This window comes from Varanus komodoensis, unplaced genomic scaffold, assembly GCF_004798865.1.
Source record: "Varanus komodoensis strain SLA01 unplaced genomic scaffold, ASM479886v1 scaffold9, whole genome shotgun sequence".
In the NCBI taxonomy this organism is placed as follows: domain Eukaryota; kingdom Metazoa; phylum Chordata; class Lepidosauria; order Squamata; family Varanidae; genus Varanus; species Varanus komodoensis.
In genome coordinates, this window is record NW_025336598.1 from 29,565,295 (window position 1) to 29,586,733 (window position 21,439).

Sequence of the window (21,439 nt, forward strand, 5' to 3'; positions counted from 1 at the left end):
CTCCTTTTTGTTGGCTCTGTGTTCAGGTCATGGGCCTTTCAACTGTCAAGGGGAAAAAACCTAATGACGCTCAAATCTGCAGAATATACTTCTATAATTCCAGTGGGCAGCCCTTTATAATAGAAAATACACTTGGGCTCTTTAAAAAAGCAAAACACTTCAAAAAACTATTGTTTTTTAAACTATAATAGCCAGGCTGTGGGCTGTGGACTTTCTTATCTTCCTTCCCCAATAATTACATACATCATTCAGTTAGCATTTTGTTTATTTAATCATATTGCATCTTTCCCCTTAAGTACTGCATATTTTTCTTTAATCCCCTGTAGGAATTCCTACAGATTTTGAATACTGCCTTTACAAATATAATAAAACGGTACTGTTGATGATTGCTTATTAAAAGCAGATATTTCAAATTCTGAAAGCTGATTTATAACTTTTCATACCTTTGCAATTGTAATACACGTAAAAATTGTTTTCGCAATATAATCTGATATTTCTTTGGCACGTGCTGATATTTCTGTTCATCTTTTTACGTGGTTGTTATCATCATCAGTGGCTTTTAAGGCCTTATGTTTCAATTGGCATGAAGAAATGAAGAAAAACTTTTCTGTTTTTAAGACTTGCGGGGCAGGGGAATATATTGTAATTTCTAGCAGTCTACTCAAAAGTAAGCCCAACTGAGTTCAGTACACGTGGATAAGTGGACAGACTGCCGGAGAGAGGCAGTATTGAATCAGGAGCTGGAAGAACGCCCCTCAAAAGGTACTTCTGTACTTTCAGAGAGAGATTCCTGACAGGTGAGCTGTTCATACAAGCTCCTTGTCCTGCTTCAGATGCTGCACTGGGAATGTGGGGAGGGGAGAGGCTGGTGTAGAAACGGGGCTGAGCGAGTTCCGGATGGGTACATAGACGGTAACATTCACAGGGGCCCCTTCGGAATTCTGCTTTATAACCTGAAAGGATTTTATTCTCTTTGCACTACCAGCAAACTCTGCATTTTGAAACTGATCTTCAGTGTGCATTGAGAGAACAACATCAAGAAAGCTACAGTAAAACTACTCAGCTCTGCACATTCAAATTCATTTCAATGAGCATGAAGTTCCTTTAAAAACAACAAAAAGGGTAGGTTCTCCAGATTGAACCATAAACTTGCAGTTTATGTGCAAGAGCTTCCCCTCCAGGGACCCTCAAATTGCCCACCCCTCCTTTCAAGGTTGGCTTCTATTTCAGAAGCTTGATGGGAATAGATTATACAATGTTTAGGGGTCATTTGCCTTGAGCAGACAGTTGTGAGACTGGAGAAGAGAGATGTAACTCAATAGCCTTTTTGCCTGATATAAATAAACCATTAGGAATAGACGGCAGTTGGTAACTCAGATGTCAAAGTGGTAAAAACAAACCAAACACAACATATTGAAAACTCCCCCTCCTGGGAAGACAATATCCCATTGTCTAATTATAAGATTTCCATTTCTTCTCTACTCAGATGAAAAACAAAAGCAAGTAAACAAAGTATTTACATCTATAACAAGTCCTAACATCTGAGATGCTTCTTGCTTGACATATCATTCCAAATCCTGTGCATTTCCTCGGGTGATATCTGATGTACCGTGATAACACGCCGATACCTGCACAGGCTGTATGCCATCTTCCAGTGATTAAAGCCACTGTTTTGGAAAGGGTGGATGCCAAGCTTCCGCAGACACAGTCCCACGTACACGTCTTCAAGATGAAGAAGTCTAGTGTGGAGGGAGGTTTTATAAATCATCTCTGCTACATCGGCTGAAAAAACGTAGCCCGTGCCTGAGCAAAATGGCGGATAGTTGCTATCGGGGTACAAGTCCCTCGGCATGTACCATTTGCTACGGACATCCCTTATCGGGCCCCCGTTGATGACATAGCCAGTGAAGTATCTTCGTCTTGGCTTGGTGTTGGGTTTCAGCAACTTGTAAATAAGGTTGTCCATATTTACAAAGATGTCACTGTCCGTTTTCATGATGTACTTGGCTTTGGAGCAAAAGGTAGCCACCCACCTCATCCCCATTAATGTTTTCAGGGTCAGGTTGTGATAGGAGTCAATGAAATCCTCCACAATAATGTCATGGAAAATTTGACTTTCTTGTTCTACCATCTGGTTCAACACCGGGTCTGTGTTTTTACCCAGTAGGAAGAGAGTGCAAATCTTAATGCCTTTGAAGTTATTCTCATCCCCCCACGTCTCGCGAATGGCTTGTCTGGCATCGAATTCTTTGTGTGTTGTGCTGATGAGAATGACCAAAAAGGGCGCATTCTTCTCACACTTCTCTGGCTCATTTATGAGGAAATCGAACAAATGAGGATTTATTGGTCGAGTCCTTATATTGCCAAAAGAGACATTTTTTCTAGCCATTGAGATGCTGTCATAAGTTTTATGGACTGTGTAGGATGAAGTGGGACGTGTTATACTTAAGTACCAAAGAGCACTCGCCCAACAAACAACCGTCAGGACATACAAACATGAGACTTTGGAAGCCATTGTTCCTGGAGCTCTTCTATTTAGCAGAATGAATAAATAGCCCTCTTACCATTACTGTTTCACGGTCCTGCAGAAACAGCATGTTATTTTTCAAACCTTAAAGTTCAGCATAGAAACCTGGTACTCATTCATGGAGCTAAGTGAAGAGGGTTTAAGCCTGAATTGAATTCCTTCTCCTGTACGGTAGCAGTCTCCATTTCCTGAAGCGATATGTTATTTCTGAAAAACATGAGCAGACAATTATTTTTATTGATGCTGCTATTTTATTTTGATGTTAGGATAACTTAACTGCAAATATTATATGACATGCTAAATTATGACAAGTAAAGATGCGACTGTGTTGTGAAGAATGAAGTTGATGGTAATTGCATATTAGTAGGTTTGGACATGATTCATAGGAAGAAGCAAAGCCATTCACAAGGAGAGGAAGAGTGGTTTTCTCAGGCACTGTAATCTATGCAACATTGGCTCACAAGTCATGACGAGTCTAGGCTATGGTAGATACATGCTGTCCTTCTTTGTCAGAGATCTTCAACTAGATTTATTTATTAATTTCATTTGAAATATTCACTGAAAGCTGTTCGGGGCAGGTGCCTTCCCAAGGTAGTGTACAATATTAAATGCTTATAATAAAATTAATAAGAAATGCAAATGCAATAATAATGCAATACTGAAAGCAGCAAAAGTTCCTTAAAACAAAAATATCACCTTAAGGCAGAACCTACAACACAATTGCAACTATAGCCTAGTCTGTAAAATATAATGAGGGAAGGGTAAACAGTGCATCTTCAAGGTCTGCAGTGATGGGGCTCGTTGATGTGGGGTCATTGTCCCAAAGACTCTCTCTTTTAAATTCGTCCACCTAACTGTTCCCAGAGGTGGCGAAATGAGAAGATCCAGGTTATCTCCTTCCAGCAATTTCATGTAAAGGCTAAAAGGTATGGTACTTTGCAGCACTCCACAGGCAAATGGTCACAGCCATCTGACCACTAGCACAACCTTCTTGCCACTCCTTCAGAGAAGACTGGAACCACTGTTCTTCAGAAGCCCAAGTAGATTGGTTCAGAAGGAGACCATAGGTCAAAGATATCAAAAACCAACATGGTTGCACTTCCTCCCATCCAGAACCATAGGATTGAAATTTGGTTTCTTCAACAAGGACCTCACTACTGCTTGTTTCAAGCCTGGGGGAACCTCACTTGCCGTTAGGGAGTCATTGAGCACCTTGGAGGTCCAGGTACCCAGTCCAAATTTAGCAGATTTCACAAGCAAGGAGAGACAAGGACTAGGCCCGAGTCCTCCAAGCAGTTGATTCACATGCTCATGATGCATAATCCAGAGGGAAACCGTATCATGACTGGATCACACACTATCCCCATCCATCTCAAACACTGTTGGAACAATGGCATCTAAATCACCACAAATATGGGTAACCTGGTCTGCTAAATGTTTAACTTATTCCTCACAGTGGGCCTCTGCAGGTTTGAATTGTTCTCTTCTAGAGGCTACACCCAGCACTGAGCTGAGTTCTGCTAGTCTACCATTAGAAAATGACCTGGTGACAGGATATTAAGGTTTGCTGTCTTTGTCAACATCACTACCACAGAATAAGATCACAACTAGATCCTTACCTGTGTTTGATCATATTGATTAGAAGTTATTTGGGCTCCAAACAGTCATTTCATCACTCTCAGGTCCCGAGAACAGTTCTGAGTATATTTGGGAGTGATCATGTCAAAAGCTTGGATGATCTCCTCATTCCAAGCAGTGATCATAACCTTGGCAGGGCTGCTGGCTAAATCTGCAGGAAAAACTCCAAGACACCCCAGAAATCTAACTGAATTCACCAGCTTCAGGAGAGAGACCATCAAAATTTCTCCCTTTCCCATGCAAAGGTAGCCTGAAGGTCACCACTGGCTTGCCTGCACAGATAATTGTCTCCAGTTGGAGCACAGAAAACCAGTTCCAACCTTATGCCCTGCCACATGTGACCCATAAGATGGCTCTGTGGTTGACATGGCATGGTGCAAGAAAAGACTCGGGGTGATGCCCCTGTCCCACAATCCCCCATGGGTGTTTCTAATGAGGCTGATCTGTTGGTGTGGGGTGCTGGTACGGGTGGATGCTGGACATTCCCAGTCAGTCCCAGTCCTCCAGTGGAGCATCCTGACACTCCAGGAAAAGAGCCTTCTCTGGGTCAAAGGCACTGCTGGCTCACTGCACGCCTTAAAGAGAAAACGGGATCTCTGCCTTCGCTTAGTGCTCCATAATGGGCATCGCTGTTCGCGGCTGGGATGCAGTGGCCACATCCCCGTGACTAAACTCAGAGGAGCCCTGCATGCTGCTGATTGGGGTCCCGCCTCACCGTGTGACTGAGCCCACAGTGGATATTTGCTTTAGTTATGAAGTGGAGAAGAGACGGAGCAATGCAGAAGCACTGCATGTGTGCCCTGATATCTTATTTTTATTTCAGCTGTTGCTGCTGAGCTGATTTTTCATTTTACTGTAGCAGTTGATTTTCTTTTGTGTTTTGGAGATGAGAGAGAGAGCGAGGAAATGGGAAAGAAGTGTGCGTGTGATCTCTTTGTGCGAGCCTGAGAACAAGGAGCACCTGAGAGCAGTCCTGCAGGGACTAAATGGGTTTTTTAATGGCGAGGGGGGCAGTGCCAGAAGCTGGGGGGGGGGGGGCTGCTCGCCATGAGATGCTATACTGAGGTTGTGCATTTGCCTTAAAGAACACCACGTCTGGCTCTCTCTGTGCATTGTGCGGGGAGTGGTGGTTACTCAGTTTGATAAAAATGCTTATTAAATTGGCCTGGTCAGGTGGAGGGAAAAATGAATTATATTGCCATCATGCCTTGCAAGACAACTAGATGTATAGAAGTTAACTGACTGCTGTGGATGGTTTGCAGAGTGAGTAATCTCCTCATTAATCACAGATGTGACTTGTTGAAAGTAAGGCTTTTGGCCTGCAGAGGAGATCCTATGGTATTTTTTAACCATGCAAGTCCTATGCTGCGACTTGAAAATAAGCTTAGTGCAGTTCCGTGTGGGGCTGGGACTGCAGTGTGGTCACCTATTCGGACTGCATTGGCTCCCTCCACTGAATTGTGGTGGCCCAGAGTGCTCGTGGGGCACTTGCTAGGAATTGAGCCCCATGTGTTGCACAAGCAATGCCTACTTTGCACGCCAGAACGGTTGCTCAAACAGCAGGTGCTCCTGGCACCGAAGAAGGCTGGTCGCAGGAGCTCGGTTGTGGGGCATCCACCAGAAAAACTGCACGCCGACTGCTGTGCAAGCAGCATCTCTCTTCTGCACCAGCTGCAGCTGACTTTGGGGCTCTGCTGATGCGGATGTTTGCAGGTTGCACAACTGGGGCTCGATGAGCATTTGCAGACTTTCTCTACGCTTAGCAATCTTTGGAAGACTGGGCCAAGCACAAGAGGAAGTCCATGAATGCATGGAGGACAGATTCTGGCAGGGCGGACAGATTCTGGCAGGGTGCATCCCATCCCTAACCAAAAGTATCAATTAATCTCATAAGGATAGCTCCATTGCACGAATGGGTCCTCTCTGGCTTTGCTGCCTTCTCATTCTTGATCTTCTCAGTGAGGCACAATCCTATGGCTTCCCAACGCTTGGCGTCTGAAGGCCAAGAAAGGACTGTGCCAGCTCCCGCACCCCAAGAGCAGAACAGGGCCTTGGGGTGCAGTGGGGGCTGTGGCGTCGCACTGATTCCAGCCAAGGCCCCAGCCGCCTTCCCTCCCCACCCCGGTGCTAAATCGCAATGGCTGAAAATGGCCCTCTAAACAAACGCAAGGGCATGGGTGCAGCGGCAGCAGGGGTCAGGGTGACCGTACCTCATCCCGTGCTGTACGCTTTTGGGTTGGGAGGCTTCTGGGCATGGCCAGGAGGGTCAAGAGGGCTGCATCCTTCATATCCTCTGCCTTCAAAGTCTCTACATGTAGGAATGCTCCTGCAAATCCAATTGTGGAAGGACCTTTTCTTAAAATAAGTTGCAACTCCATGCTCATCGTTTTCCTATCTATTTTACATCGTTCAGAACAAAATGTCTGAAACTATAAAATTACATTGCTTGGAGTTACATAGAAATTGTTACTGTTATCTTTAATCAATGGAATATAATTCGGAGGTTTTCGGCCAAACTGCCAGAATCTTGCCAGGGCTTCTCACCTTTCCCAATACCTTCTATGCAGGCAAGTCAATGCAAATTCTACTTTATGGTAACATGATTAATTACATTCATGTTTAGCATGCCATAGTCTTTGACAGAGTTCCAGGGAGGGGCGAGCTACAAATTGACTTAATAAGGACTGCAGTGTTTGTCCAGATTTGGTTCTTTCATTGCTCTGATTCCCTCCCACTCAATAATGCAGGGTGCAGTTGAACCCTTGCTAAAATATGCCTTACATTCAGAAGCCATTGCATTTTAAAATGATTATAATTAAGGAGTGAACCATTCAAGTGTTAAAAGTCCTAATGTTAGGCTGTTTCATGCACCGAAGCAAGGTTCATTCTGAGACAGCAGTTGTGTCACCCTGACGGGCCGTCATTCTTTGAAAGAGAGGCGACAAGACCCAAATATAATCTAATCCAAAATATTTTTGGTGCACAGATGAAAGAGCTATAATCCCTTTCCACAGGATGCAGAATGTGCCTTTCTTTAATTAATCATAACTACAATATGTAAGTCTCCAGTGAGAGGGGATGCATGGATTTTGTTAAATCCGTTCTATCTGCATTTCAAGGATTTCAGGTCCTTTCATTCTACTGTCTGCTAAATGCAAGTATCAGATTCTTCTTCTAATTTCCCAATCTCGTGTTTGTTTGTACTTTGCAAATAACCACTTCCAAAATGTGCAAATTCCACCAAGATGCATATTTTCAGCCTCCATAGTGTTAATTAGCACTAAAAATGGACACAGTTTGCTTGCAACCCAGGAAAACATGCCTGAGTTGTATTGGCATTAAAAACACCTAGGCGTGGTGGGGCAGCGGGGGCTGTGTGACCGGGTTGGGGTCTCATACAGCAAGGGGGCCACCGTTCGCCACTCTAATCCAAAACTTCCTTTTTCAGAAGGGTTTTGGCTCAGAGAGGGTTGTTCCTTTTTGGAAGTGGTTTACATTGCTGCAATTCAATTATTGTTTTTGTTAATGGCTGGTTGTATTTTTTTAAAATTTCCCTCTCTGCTATTTCAGTATATTTGGCTGCTATATTGTAACAGTTTTCAACTTATTTTTGAAGTAGTTAAGTTATTGTTTTAATGCAGGTTGTTGGTCACTTTGGGGCTCCTTAAAGGGAGATTCCTGTAGATGTTTCTGAATTGATAAAATGAGGGGTCAGCACATTGCATGCACTGATGCCAGGCTTGGACCGTTCGTCCCTCTGGTGCTGCTGCAGGGTCAGGAAGCTCCGGTGCCTCCAAGGTGAACTGTGACCCCGTAGGCCTTGGGAGAGCCAACTGGTCCAGCAGAGCGGGCTTCAGGTTGAGGATGCCCTGCGTGAGGTGCTGTAGCTTCCGAAAGGAAAGCATGGGAGGGAAATACTGGTGAGGGGAGACTCGTGGGAATGGCTGCGAGGGGAAATGAGGAGCTGTTAAAGAGGCAGCTGGAAAGAAGGATGCGGGGAGAGAGTGGAGTGGAGGGGAAGGAAGGGGAAGGCTTTGTGGGAAGAGGGTTTTAATGACTGCTTGAGCAGGAAGCCAAGACAAGGAGTGACTGTGGACAAGATGGCTCTGAGGGCCATGCAGGGGTGGGGGCTGCTACACGAAAGACCTCTGAATAGCAAGCAAAGATAGAGCAAAAGCAGCGTGGGACGTGAGCGACCACAGTAAGGGACAATCCCATTGTAAAGTGAGGAGAGAAAAGGGGTCACTCTTGTTCCTTACTTAACATCCAACTAAACTTTGGGGTTTTGCTGGATCCTTCAATTCCTCACTTGGCCCTTTGCTGCAAGGAGCACATGCCCCCAGCTTCCACAGTGCCCTCTGGACCGTGGAGGAGTTACCTGGCAGAACGGGGCAGCGGTGACAGTGCTCGAAGGAACTCCAGACACAGTGCCTCCGTGCGGCACTCTGGCTGGGTTCAGACAGCACAAGCCACCCCGCCATATTAGCCACCGTGGCTTCTTGTGCACCAGGTTCAAACAAGATAATCCACACTCGTAGCCCAAGTGTGGGTTGTCACTGTTTGCTGCTGAAAAGTTGGCTATGAACCAAACTACTTTAACAAGTCATCAACTATAAACAGCCCATGAAGAAAACCCATGGTTTCCTCTTGGGTTGTGAACTGAAGGTTTTTACCATGAGTCGTCTCAGCAGGGTTCAGACAATGTAATAACCCACATTTCAAAGACAAGCCAATGTTCAGTGACAATTCATGTTCAGGCCTTGGATACATGCTATCATGTTGTGTGAACCCACTCAAAGGTAATGGCATTGAGGGATGGTGGCAAGGCCAAGCCACCTGATGCTGCCCAGGTAATCCCTCCATTGTCCTGGGCTGGACTGGGTTTTCAAGGTAGGTTCTCTCTGCTGCCCAGGGATGCCAGTCTGATGCGAAAGTGATTGAAATAATCAAATCTAGAAATTCTAGGGATAAGTGCTGATTTTCTAAGAAAGGCTGCAGCTGGACTCCCAAGCCATCAAAATTCATGGAAGCTGTTATGGACCATACAGAAACTTGAGCACCCATTTCTCATCCATTAGGGAAGAGGGGAGGGGAGTGCACATCAGTATTATATAAATATGGAATTAGGTGTTACTACCACAGTGCTGTTATATTCCATTTCCAAGCTGGATTATGATTTTGACCATTTCCTGCCCATTCTCCGTAGTTTGGCCACAGCAGCTGATGCAGCGAACCTGTATGAAGCATAAACCTCCTGGGCTGCTCAGTCGAAAACTGGGGGGCTGATCATAATGCCATTGCTATGGAGACGTGGATCATGCATTACTGCAGGCAGGAGGCAGTCCTGCTAAAGATGCCAATGCATAAGGTGGCTACCCAACCTTATGCTTGAAATATGCTTCAATGGCAAGGTATAATATGCCATCTGCTTCCTTTCTTGTAAGTCAGTGCTTAATGCACACGGATTTCCATGTCTGACCATCTGCCACCCCAGGCCTTGGGAGGTAACTCTTGTGATCTGCGTACTTAACCCCTTTCGATGGCAAGAGAAGCTGCAACCCGATGCCTATTTACCTGAGAGTTGGAGAGCCAGAAGCATCTGCTCTTTGCAGGTGACCAAATTCTGAGATGAAACTGACTTGATTAGAGCATTGCTACGGACCAAGTTTTACACTTTGGATATTGTGGCACAGTTTGGGGGTCCAAAGACACCTACATTTTAACATGCCTGTTTTCAGATGAAATAGGTTTGGAAATAACACCTTTAGAGGTTTTAACATTTCTAAAAAGTTCTCAGGTTCTAAATTGCAAGTCACCTTGGGGTTCCTTTGGGGCCAAAAGGCAAATCAGAAGTAATTGCATAAAAATTAATAAATTCAATATCTTTGTACAATTAAAACAACAGCAACAGACTTATAGACATATGAGAAGAGGACCCAGATTTGAAAAGGAGTGTTCCATCTATTCCTGAATATAGTGAAGCTGGCTTTTAAAAAAATGTTTACAAGGCTGGTTTATTTGCATCATAAAAATAGGTTCACTCCCATAAATGCCTGTTTTGTCTCCGCTGCCTTTCTTTTTAAAAAAAGTAGTCACTTTGCATTATAGTGCAAGGCATCAGGGGTACCAAACCAAGGATGTTTTACTCTCTGTATCATCATCATCATCATCATCATCATCATCATCAACATCATCACAGGTTGCAAAAGAAAGCAGCTCAGCTGGCAACATGTGGCAATTGGAACTATTAGGCTTCCATCTCAAACAATAGGTCTTCAGTTTAGTTTTCTACTTAATTCTGCATTTTTGTTTTCTTTTGGATTTTATTGAATAATTTTATGTTGGAAGTCATTTTGGGTGCTATTCCTGTGGCAGAAAAAAGCCATAAAAAGGCTTATTTATTGGTAACAATATATACTGTTAAACAATCGTACATGCTATGTTTAGTGTTCTGAAATGATTAAAACTATTAAAGGTGTCCAAATTGCATGTATGTGGCACTTAAATTCCTTCAAGTCCAGGCTTTGGATATGTGAAAAGTTTAAAATGAATGCTTCCACTTTAAAGAATCGGTCACAAAGCTGATACATCCTGATAGATCCATCCCACTGCATTTGAATTATAAAAAAATCAGGCATGCAAATTAGACTGGTGGATTAAATCTACCTTTATGCAAGCAGAATTCCAATCCTACAACAGGAGAATCCCTTTCCTTCTTCCCACTACACCTCCCCCCTCCACATCTGCTCTGGAAGATCTCCCAATTCTTTAGAATAACTTTGATTTGGGTTGGTGAATGTAGGAGAAAGAAAAGTTTGCAGAAGGACATCAGCTGGATGCAACACAGAAGGATAGTAAATACTTGTACACTCAATTTTCTTTTTACTCTGTGAAAAAGATGTTGACACTTTCAGTATTATAGCAGAAATGAGAGTTCTCTGTTTTGAAATGCAGAGAACTAGGGAGTTGCTTTGGAAGACTTTTAAGTTTTTAATGTTCTGAATTTCCTTTTTTAATGAAACTAAAAAAAACTGTTGTAATGGATGGAGGATCCCATTCATGTCTGATGCATCTATGATTTACCATTTGGCTTTAAAGAGTCGTGGAGGCCTTCCAGGAAATGTTCAAACACCCTCTGTACAGAAGTAAATCTGCTTGTATTTGATGTTTTAAATTCCCCTTTGTTCTTTAATGATAAAGGTGCTTGCATGAAAATAGAATCCTTGGTATTGAAAGAAGCATTTGGCAACTGCTGAGACTTGTAGAGAATTTCAGAAATTTCTGATTGAAATAATGCTATTATTAGACCATTGTGGGACTTCCTTCAACACTTCTAAAAAAAATAATAGAGTAATTTTTTGCCACAATCCATCTAAAGTTAATTATGACAATGATGCAGGAACCAAGACAGCTGTCTTGAACAAAATCAGAGCATTGTTCCATCTGGCCCTGCTCTGTCTGTATCTATACCCGGGTAAGCAACAACTGACTTTCCAGATGTTTTTGGACTGCAGATGTCATCACCCCGAGCAACTTAGCCAATGGTGAAGAGCAATGGAAGCTGCAGTTCAGCAACATCTGGAGTGCTGCAAGTCGCCCAGGCTGGTCTACACTGCCTCGCTCAGGGTTGTCTGTACCAACTGGCAGCAGCAGGTCAGGATTTCCGGCAGGGGTCTTTCCCAGCACGACTCGGGAGGAAAGGGACTGTAGACAGCACTTCGTCATGCGAAGCACGTCCTCTGCCACACAGCCCCAGGGCTTCCCCTATGTACAGGCTTGTCTTTTCAAAATGGAGTATTTTAAAAATACGTTCGGTCCCAGAGGCACCGCATCTTTGCATTTTCCCTTTCTCTGCCTTTCAAAAATCGCTTTTAGAACTCTCTCTGAATCCATGTTGTGTGATAGGTCATCTGTGATTACATCAATCACATTCTGTTACAGCAGTAACATGTAAATTGCATCCCAGTGGGGTTATAAACTGATGCAAATAACACATTTCACCTTCAGTTACCATAGCCACTGTGATTATTTCTCAGCACTCTCCCGAACCTCCTCTCCTCCTTGCTTCTATTCAATCACTTGCGGTGTTTTTCACCTAATGAAAACTTTCACACAGTAACACAGACAGACCCCCCTTGTGAGTCCGCAGCAACTTTCTGTACAGGTGAGGATGTCTTCCAGTGCCATTTAACAAACTTGTTATTATCTTCACAGTAATGCTACTGACAACATTTGCCAGCAGAGTCAGCTAAATTATCTTTTGGTAATAGTCAGTCTGTTTTCCTGCTCCTTGTCTTAATCTTCGTTGTGTTCTTTTGTTGAATGCTCATGAAGAGGCTTGCAATTTGCAGCTTGGACAGTGGCTTTCAGAAGGCCTGACAATGGTCTGGATGATACAGCGTCTACCTCTGCAGCAGGGCAGTTTTGCATTAATTGGTGTCAGGAGGAGAAGGGCTAGTACAAGTAGGCAGATGAGAACATCTGAAATCCTCCTTGGAAAGTCTGGGATGCGAACTCACTGACCTGAAGGATGAGCCCTCCTCCTATTCATCCATTCATGTTCCTGGGATGACACAGAGCCTGTCCACATTCATGGAAGCATGGAGGATCTCACCCCTCAGTCCTATCTCCCCTGTTCTTACAACCATCTTCCCTCCTCCCAGTTTCACTTCTTGGAGGACATGCTGGTCTATGTTGAACCTAGGAAGCTGCCTTATACCTGGTCCATCTGGCTTAGCATTGTCTGTAGTAACAGGCAGCAAGTCCGGACTGCAGAAGAGGTCTTTACTGGTCCTACCTGGAGATGTCAGGAAGCAAACCCCGGACCTTTTGCATGCAAAGCATCCGTTACCGAGCTGTTGCTTTAACATATCATGTGTGTCGGGCCTCCTGGGCAATGAAGGGCTGCATCCAGAACAGCCATTCTGCCAATGGCAGAACATCACTGGTGGAATAAACCTTTCCCTCTTTCTTCTACTCTTTACAACTCCCATAGCTTCCAGATTTTCTCTGGACCATATTTGGAGGGAATGGGAGAGGGGAAAGAGAGGACACAAAAAGCCCATTCCACAAATTGAACAACAGTTCTGGATCCAACCCGTAGGACTGCCAATACTTAGTGCTACTGCTGGGCTGCAGCTACTCCGAGTTATTTAAGTGGTGGGGATGCATTTATTCTCTGACTTTTTAAAGAGGAAAGGACCTGGACGTTTCTGTTTGGGGATCCTTCCAGCTCTTGCCATGCATAGCTGTTTGGCGCAACACATCCAAATCTAGCTTTCATCTTATGTTCCCTGGTTTAATGCCTACACTGACAGCAGTTGTAAATTTCGTTAATCAGCCAGCTGTGCAGTTAAGTAGATGCATATTTTTGCCTAGAGCAAGTCATTTTTAAGGCACATACAGTATTTCCTTCACAAAGACTTAGCAACCAAATTCTGCAATGTGTAAGTATTACGGTGCAAAGGTTGTTTTTTAAACTTGTCCTAACGTGGCTTGCAAGACTTTAGTGTTGCTGCTATGGAAACAGGAAAAAGAAAGCCAATTGCTAGTAAAAATGCATGGGTAGCACTTTCTTCCACATGCCCTTTGGCAACCTATGTTTTAAAGACGTGTGCCAGCCCTAAAAGAGAAATCAAGTAAACCTGTTTTCCCAAGGTGAAAATCCCAAGCCAGGAGCCTGTTTAATCAGGCTGGTCAATCTGTTTGGGGGAGGTTGTGAGGAAGAGGATGGACTCCCAAGCTAGAATGCCAATGGCAGCCAACTCAATGTGTCATCCAAGAGCCTTCTCTTTGGCATTCAGGACCAATACTTACCTCCATCAATGTATCCTCAGGGTCCCACCTGCAGAACTTTTCCAGGGGGTTCCAGGTCTGTTGTAAGTTGGCCCTTAGGGAGACATGAAGGGGGCAGGAGTGAGCAACGTCTGGCACTTTTGGCCCACAACTTCCAAGAGCCCAAGCCAGCACAGCCAATTGTGAGGCAAGATGGGTGATGCAGACCCAAATCGTCTAGAGGGTCAAAATTGTCCTCCCGCAACGTGGCTGCATGCTGTGACTTTTTGTGAGGCACTTGGAGAATAACCAAGCCTAGGTCTGTCGTGAAGTAGATGCCATCTGCGACGCAAAGCAGTTTGCTCCCATTCTCCGGAATGAGTCTGTTACAGCAATAAGAGCTTGTGCGTAACCTCTACCTGTCCACTCTGCTCCCTGTAGAGGCATATGATGCAGAGGCAAGATGGGACCAAGGCCATGTCCAGCATACCATTCCCACAGGGGCCAGCAGGAAGCCCACACGCAGGATGGGGCACAACCACACTCTCCTGCTCCTGTTCCCAGCAACTGTCACACAGAAACACACTTGCCTCTTGCCCTTCTTGGGTTACAACTCTCAGCGCAAGGAGATTGATCAGCGGTCCAGGAGGTAATCAATGCTTCCTTCCCCATGGAATCATTCCTAGGCTTCATGAAAAAGTAGTGGTGGGTACACGTGGAGAAAGCCTTAGGCCAAACAATTGCAAAAAATATTATCCCATCACAAATCTGCCCGTCTTGGAAAAGGATGCTGGGCTTTGCTTGGCATTCTTGAATGACATCAATTATCACGACCCATTTCAGTCCAGTTTCAGACCTGCTTTTGGCACAGAAATGCCTTGACAGATGATCTGAAGTGGGAGATGGTCAGGAGGATGGTGAACTTGTGATTCTCCTGGATGTCTCATTGGCTTGCAGCACCATCTATCATGGTATGCTTCTGAGTAAGTCTGTATGTTTGAGAATTGGCTGCACGGTGTTTCACTGGCTCTGTTTCTAACTGGAGGGCTGATTCCAGAAGGTGATGCTGGCCAAGTGCCATTTGCCCTGTGAGGTCCGGTGGAGTTCCTTCATATTCCCCATGCTATTTTACAACTCCATGAAGCTGCCGAGTGAGGTCATCCAAGGATGCAAAGTGCAGTATCCTTTTGCTGTAAACTAGTGTCAATACGATAGAAGCACAGCTTGCCTGTTCAAGCATGGAGCTCAACCTCTTCCAGATGGGCTTGCAGTCCCCAGGCTTGGCCTCCAGCCTGGACATTGGATCATGACTGCAGCCTGGGAAACAGGCTCACAGCCTGGAGACATAAACTGCCAGCTTTGGCAGTGGGATACCCCAAATTCCTGCCACCTGCTGAGCTGAAAGTACCAGGTACAACTTCTGGCTAGCAGACGGCTGCTCCTGGTTTCCGGTGCACGTGGGAACCTGCGGGTCGGATTACTGCAAGACCTTGCAGTGAAGCTTGTCCCATTCCTAATGCGACTGGAGGCTGCCCAGTGGAGCCACATCTCCTCTGTTCCCAAGCAGCTCCACTGGATCCTGAGTGGTCCTCAAGCCCAGTTTAAAGGGTAGACGCCTGCCTTTTAAAGCCCTGCATGGCGGAGGACCCACTGCTCCCTACATCAGCTTTCCTGACTTCTGAGGTCCTGCTCACAGATTCTCCACGGAGTCACCCCACCACCTTCCTTGCTCGGTGATGCAGGGCGCAAGGTGTGTGTAGGGTGGACCACCTTAGCCAGAACACCCTGCCTCTGGAACCTGCCCTCCGAAAGCTTCCCACCTCGATGTAATTTTTGCCCCAGCAGGAAACCTTATTTTCTTAGGCCATAAAAACTTTGAAAGCAAGTGTTGATTTTTTAAAAAAAGTCTGCAATGTTTTCCTTCGCTTTGTAATGCTTTATGATACCATATAGGGTCAATCAGACATTACTTTAAATCTGCAGCTATGTCTTTTGTTCATTTTTACTTCAGAGTGAGGTGCAGGGCCCCCAGTCTGCATCATAACCCCCCCCCCCATTAGGGTCTGCTTCCCATGAGTTCCCCTTGTGCCTTCTCTAGAGTAAACAGGAACAAAATGCATGACTGCTGGGCTCAGCTGTAAAGTGATGCCTGTCCTGGCATTATATTCCCTCTAATGCGCCGGCTTCCACTGGGGTCACGTTAAGATTCAGCTGCCAGCGAGTGCTGAGGAGAGGGCCTCTGCTTAGGGAAAATGGTGAACTGTTCACTGGAAATAGAAAGTGGGGCGGGGGGGACTACTGAACTCCTCCCTTGCCTTCCAGTTTTCTCCCACAAGGGGAGTTGGGTTAAATCCTGGACAAGGAGAACATACAATAAAAGGAGGGATTTGCATTCCAGAATAAACCAGGACACGATGAGTGATCACTTAGCCATTTTCCGTCAGTTGAGGTCTTCGGGTCCAGCAAATTGTATCCCTCGGGGGCTGCGGAAACTTGTAGACATTATTACAGAACTGATGCCTGTAATCTCTGAGAACTCCTGGGATACAGGTGGGATGCTGCAGGGCTGGAAATGGGTAAATGTGCCCATCTTCCCAGAAGAGGAAAAGGTGGATCCAGGAAACTGTGGACCAGCCAGTGACAAAGCCAGGCACTGGGCAGACCTCTCAAACAACGGTTTGTGGGCATCTGGAAAATAATGCACAGATTGCTAGAAGTTCACATGGGTTTGAGGGCATAAGTCATGCCAGAACAACCTTAGCTGTTCTATAATAGAGTTTCCAGTTTGATAGATCTTGGGGATGCTGCAGACATTGTACATCTGAATTTCAGCAAAGCCTTGCTCAAGGTTTCCCATGATCTCCTTAAGGCAAGATAGGCATGGGTTGGATGAAACAGCTGTTAGGTGCGCCAACGACTGGTTGAGCAACCATACTGGCAAGCGTCAGTTAATGGCTACACACTGTCCCAGCAGAGGGCTCAAGCGGGTGCCACAGGGCTCTGTCCGACACTTTGTACTATTTTAACAAGTGACTTGGAAGGGGTGTGGAGGAGCTGCTTTTCACATTTGCAAATGACAGACATCTGGCAGGAATAACCAAAAGGCTGGAATGCTGGGTCAAATTTAACCAGATGAGGCTCAGAAGAGGACACCCCAGGGTCTTGCATTTTGGTGCAAGAAATCAAAGCCATAGTACAGGCTGGAGGAGTCCTGACTTGGCAGCAGAACGTGCGAAGAGGATGTCTTAGTGAATATAAGCCAGCAGTGCAAGATGGCAGCTAAGAAAATTAATGCAGTCCTGGGCACATTAACAGAAGCTCCGTGTCCAGAAAATGGGAAGCCGTTCTTCTGCTTTACTCTGTGTTATTCAGGCCACATGGGTGGGACTCTTTCCAGTTCTGGACAATCCAAGCTGGAGCACAACAGTGCAAGAGAAACTACAATGGAAGATAACTGGAAACCGGGAGGTCTTCTGCTCTACTGAGTTGGTTCCACAATTCTATTTCTAAAGAGCTATACAGTAATTAAATTTGAAACATCCCAAAGCCCCTTTGTTCTAGTGGTTTATGGACGTAGAAGGTTTGGGATGTTGAAATCTATATCAAATCATTCATATTTTGTTCTTTAAAAATATCAATTATTAAATTTTACAAAAAAGGAATTACAATGCAACCAAAAAGAAAACTTTCCCTTAAAATCATATTGTGATCATATTATTTTGCTCTCTTTGAAGAACAGCTTCTCCTTCCTTTTAGGAAAGTGATAAATGTAGTGGGTTGTGGCCGACGAGGCACAAGCAGCCTCATGCACGCCACAGGGCTTTCCTGTCCTTTGTGCTAGTGCAGCTGCCCCATGTGGACCCCCACCCAATTTGCTCTGGGAGATCCCCCAACCCTGCATAGTGTTTTTTTTGGGGGGGGGAGGTGCAGGGCAAAGGAGAATCCACTTGGTCGGCCCATGACCCCTGTTAGCGGATGGACACATTTGGAATTCATATCATAGCTTTCCTCCCTGCTTCGGTTTTCTCCGTTCTTGCTATGCATTCCTATCGCTTTCTATTTCTTGCTTTATAAATGTAACAGCCAGATGTCTTGTTCCTCCAGAAAGGCAAAGGAGTCGAGTCCCTTCTGCACATTGTTAAGACTGAAAGCCTTAATGAATTGTGAAATGATGGATTAATCACAGATTTTTAAAAGGAGAGTTTGTTAAACTGAGTTTAATCAGAGCTGTCTCCTGTGGAAAATGTTCTGTGCTGATGACCTTTATTGTAAGCAATCTTGATACATGTTTTGCTTCAGAGAGAATGCATTTAAGATGATGATGTTCAAAACTATACAAGATTTGCCTTTTGTCCCTGAGTATAGAGAGCCAATTAACTTCATTAAACACCCTTCACAGCCACCTGTACCAGGATGATCAGTGATTTCCATGATCCATTATTTTCAAAGCAGAGAGGTTAATGCTCTAAAAATGTTAAACTCCCTGCCATCTCCATTCACTGCCACCTCTGCCTGCCTTCATCATCCTGAAAGAGGCTGACTTCTCCTGCTAATACGAGGGGCACTTAGGGGCTCCTGAGAGCAATCCACGACTCGTGGCTTCCTCAGTCCTAAAATGTGTTCCCTGAGGGTCTAAGCCTCCCATCACTTCCAGTTTAGCAAATATCCAGGAAATCTGCGACTCTCTGACCCCAATTTTATCTGAGCCTTTGCTCAGTAGACCTCTTACTTGGCAGCCCCACCACAGGCCATGCACGAGCTTTAGTTATCTCTTACATTTGCATTCTAGCTTTTTTCCTCTTGCAAGGGGCCCTGGGAGACTTATATGATGTTCCTCCTCTCCACAGTATTTTCTTATTGCTTTTTACACCGTGCTATTATCCCTGCAACATCCCTGTGAGGTAGGTTAGGCTATAATTGACTCAGAGTTGCCCAGTGAGCTTTGTGGCTCACCCACGTCCCGGTCGAGCCTGCTAACTGCTAGGCCAGACTGAATCTCATACCGGCATGAAGCAGCAACATGCATGAGGGGGCCCAGGGCTCCCAGCCCTGGCCTGGGCCTCACGGCTCTGGCTGCATGGTCCCAGTGCCTCCTGCATCACCCTGGTAGGTCAGGAAAGGGGGCAGGGGGGTCATGCCTAGGTTCACTTGAATGTGCGTAGAAGCCTCCATGGGACTGAGAGCCCTGATAAAGCGTGTGGAAGTTTCTGCTCACATTTCAGGTTGTTCAGGTCCATGTGGCAAATCTGGAGCAGAGGCCCGGTGCCTCTTACCTGCATCCAGGTTTGAGCATCGGGCCTGACCAGAGTGCCATCCAATGGGCCAAGAGGGTTTGGCAGAGGCGTCTCCCCAGAAAACAAGCTAGCAATTCTGGGAAGATGTGTGCTGCAACACAGGAAAAGGAAAATGCTCAGTTCTCAACAGTATTAAATAAAATATTGTAATAAGGGGTTCAGGATAACATCTCTCCGTGACAGTCTATCCTCTCCCTGCTCTTTAAGAAAGCCAAACACTTTTTCTAACCTCAAATGAAAAATACCTTCATCATCCTGGTGGTTGATGCTTGTCTCATATCTTAGTCCTACATTGGTCTTGCCACAGACAGGCAATTTTTTGCTTTTGCCTGTCTCCACACACAGGCCTCCCCCCTCCCCCAATACCTTCTGGCCTGGGTTGGCTCTAGATTTTTCCCGCTGGAACTTGGGTACCTAGCCTGCATGTGACAGCTGGTTCCCAAGGCGGCAATTACATTCAGGAGCGGGAGTGAGGCTAACCAAATCTACCCAGCCACCCCCATTCAGCCGATCACCTATTCCTTCCGTTAAAGGAATCAACTCTTCCTCCCCTCTGACTGTTCCCAAGTTTGGTATCCAACAAGATCAGGAATGGCCTGCTAGGCTACACTGCAGCCCTGCCCTTCATTGTAAATAAAGGGGTCTACAACCGGTGAAAATATGGCTCAATGTCCACCTCTTCTGAGGCGTGCAGCCCGATCCACCTATCAAGGTCGAGGGTGGCAAGCAGAAATGGATTCAGGTAACTATCCCATTGGGTGTTGTGTTCATCTGCACAGTTCCTTATCATCAATTTTAAGATTTGATTAAGTTTCTCTACTAAACCATCAGATTGTGGATGTTCTCAGATGTTTTATATGCAGCAGCTAGCAGAGTTGTATGACTCTTGAGACACAGAATTCCACCCTTGAGCTGTAAATATGTCCTAGGCTGTTGCTACCTGAGAAGATAGGTTCAGCAGAGCCCTGGCCCCCACCCCTGGCAAGAGCTTTCATAGATCTCATGAGATATATTTCCTAAAACCCAATTTCATAGTCCACTATTACCAACGCAAAATTGGCTGTTCTATCTAGAGAGCTAGTAAAGTCCCTTCCTATTTTTGAGGAAAGCTCTTCCACTACTGGTATCAGTGGTAATGGGGCTTTAGCTGAGGTCAAGAGTTAGCTGTTTGACACATTGCACAGATGCTATGAAGGATCTTTACATCCACCCCTACAGAAAGTCAGAAGATTTACCCCAGGAAACTTGCTAGTGTTTCTGCTATCCCAAATGATTTCCCGTTTGTATCTCGTTTTGATTCAGAAATGAGATGTTTGAGGAAAGCTGCCGGAGTGTCCATAAGGGATAAAATCAGGAATGAGAGTATAAGGGAAAGAACTGGAATAGAACCTAAACTATAAACAAAGACCACAAATAAAGTGGTTTGCTCACTTGAAAAGAATGTCTTGGGATTCCATACTGTTCAAGGCATACACGAAAAGAGGAGAAGGCAAAGGAGTGCAAGGCAGACCCAGAAGATGGAGAGACAACATCAAAGACGCACTACAGCAACATCACATAGCAACGGTTGATGCCGCCATAAGTGCAAGAGCCAAAAATGTGTATCTCTTTCGACACCCGAAGCGGTAAAAGAGGAAGTGAAGAAAGAGGAGGAGGAGGAGAAATGAGCTACCCATCTGAAATTATGGGCCTGCCCACACCTACCAGCTGTATGTGCAGTAGTGGTGCTGGTGACGAGTGAGTCACCCTCCACTGTGCTCCATGCATCAGTTCGAAATGTTGTTCCCTCCGAGCCCTTATTTAATGAACAACTTCTCTTTTCCTTACAGGTACCAAATGTCTTGCCTTTTTGAAGGAATCACCTTGAAATTTGGGCTCATTGTCCCAAAGAGGGGCAGACTCTTTCAAGAAAGCTTCTTGAAAGTTTTCTCAAGATGTAGAGGTTGCTGCCGCTGTTTGTGAAAGAAAAGAAGCTCCCGATCTACTCTCTTTGTGGGGTATAGTTTCCATCAGCACTTGTTCCCAGTGAGACAGGTCTTGGAGGTATGTTTCTGAGTAACTGTAACGCTACGGATGCCAATGAGGACGTTCAGCCTTGACAGGTGTCAGGACTGATGGCCATGAATCTTCATCTCCACAAAAACACTACAGGTTCTGAGGGCCCAGTCTGGTGAGCCCAGATGCCATGAGGTCTGCCATGACTACT

General features: G+C 45.2%; 2 protein-coding genes across 4 annotated transcripts in view; one reads left to right on the forward strand and one right to left on the reverse strand.

Moving 5' to 3' along the window:
• STK39 (serine/threonine kinase 39) overlaps positions 1–21,101 on the forward strand; it is a 200,211-nt gene extending 179,110 nt beyond the window's left edge. For 2 of the 3 annotated variants that reach the window (XM_044417884.1, XM_044417887.1), the window contains one exon: positions 21,063–21,101. In XM_044417884.1, coding sequence (XP_044273819.1) covers positions 21,063–21,086 — 24 coding nt within the window. In that variant the 3' untranslated portion in view covers positions 21,087–21,101. Of the gene's footprint in view, positions 1–11,679; positions 11,740–21,062 lie in introns of those variants that run through there. The other variant, XM_044417883.1, reaches the window with a different exon arrangement.
• Positions 923–2,599, reverse strand: B3GALT1 (beta-1,3-galactosyltransferase 1). Its single transcript, XM_044417893.1, has one exon. It carries the CDS (start codon positions 2,513–2,515, stop codon positions 1,535–1,537), a length of 981 nt encoding a protein of 326 aa, XP_044273828.1. The 5' UTR covers positions 2,516–2,599; the 3' UTR covers positions 923–1,534.
• Positions 21,102–21,439: the final 338 nt, after the last annotated feature.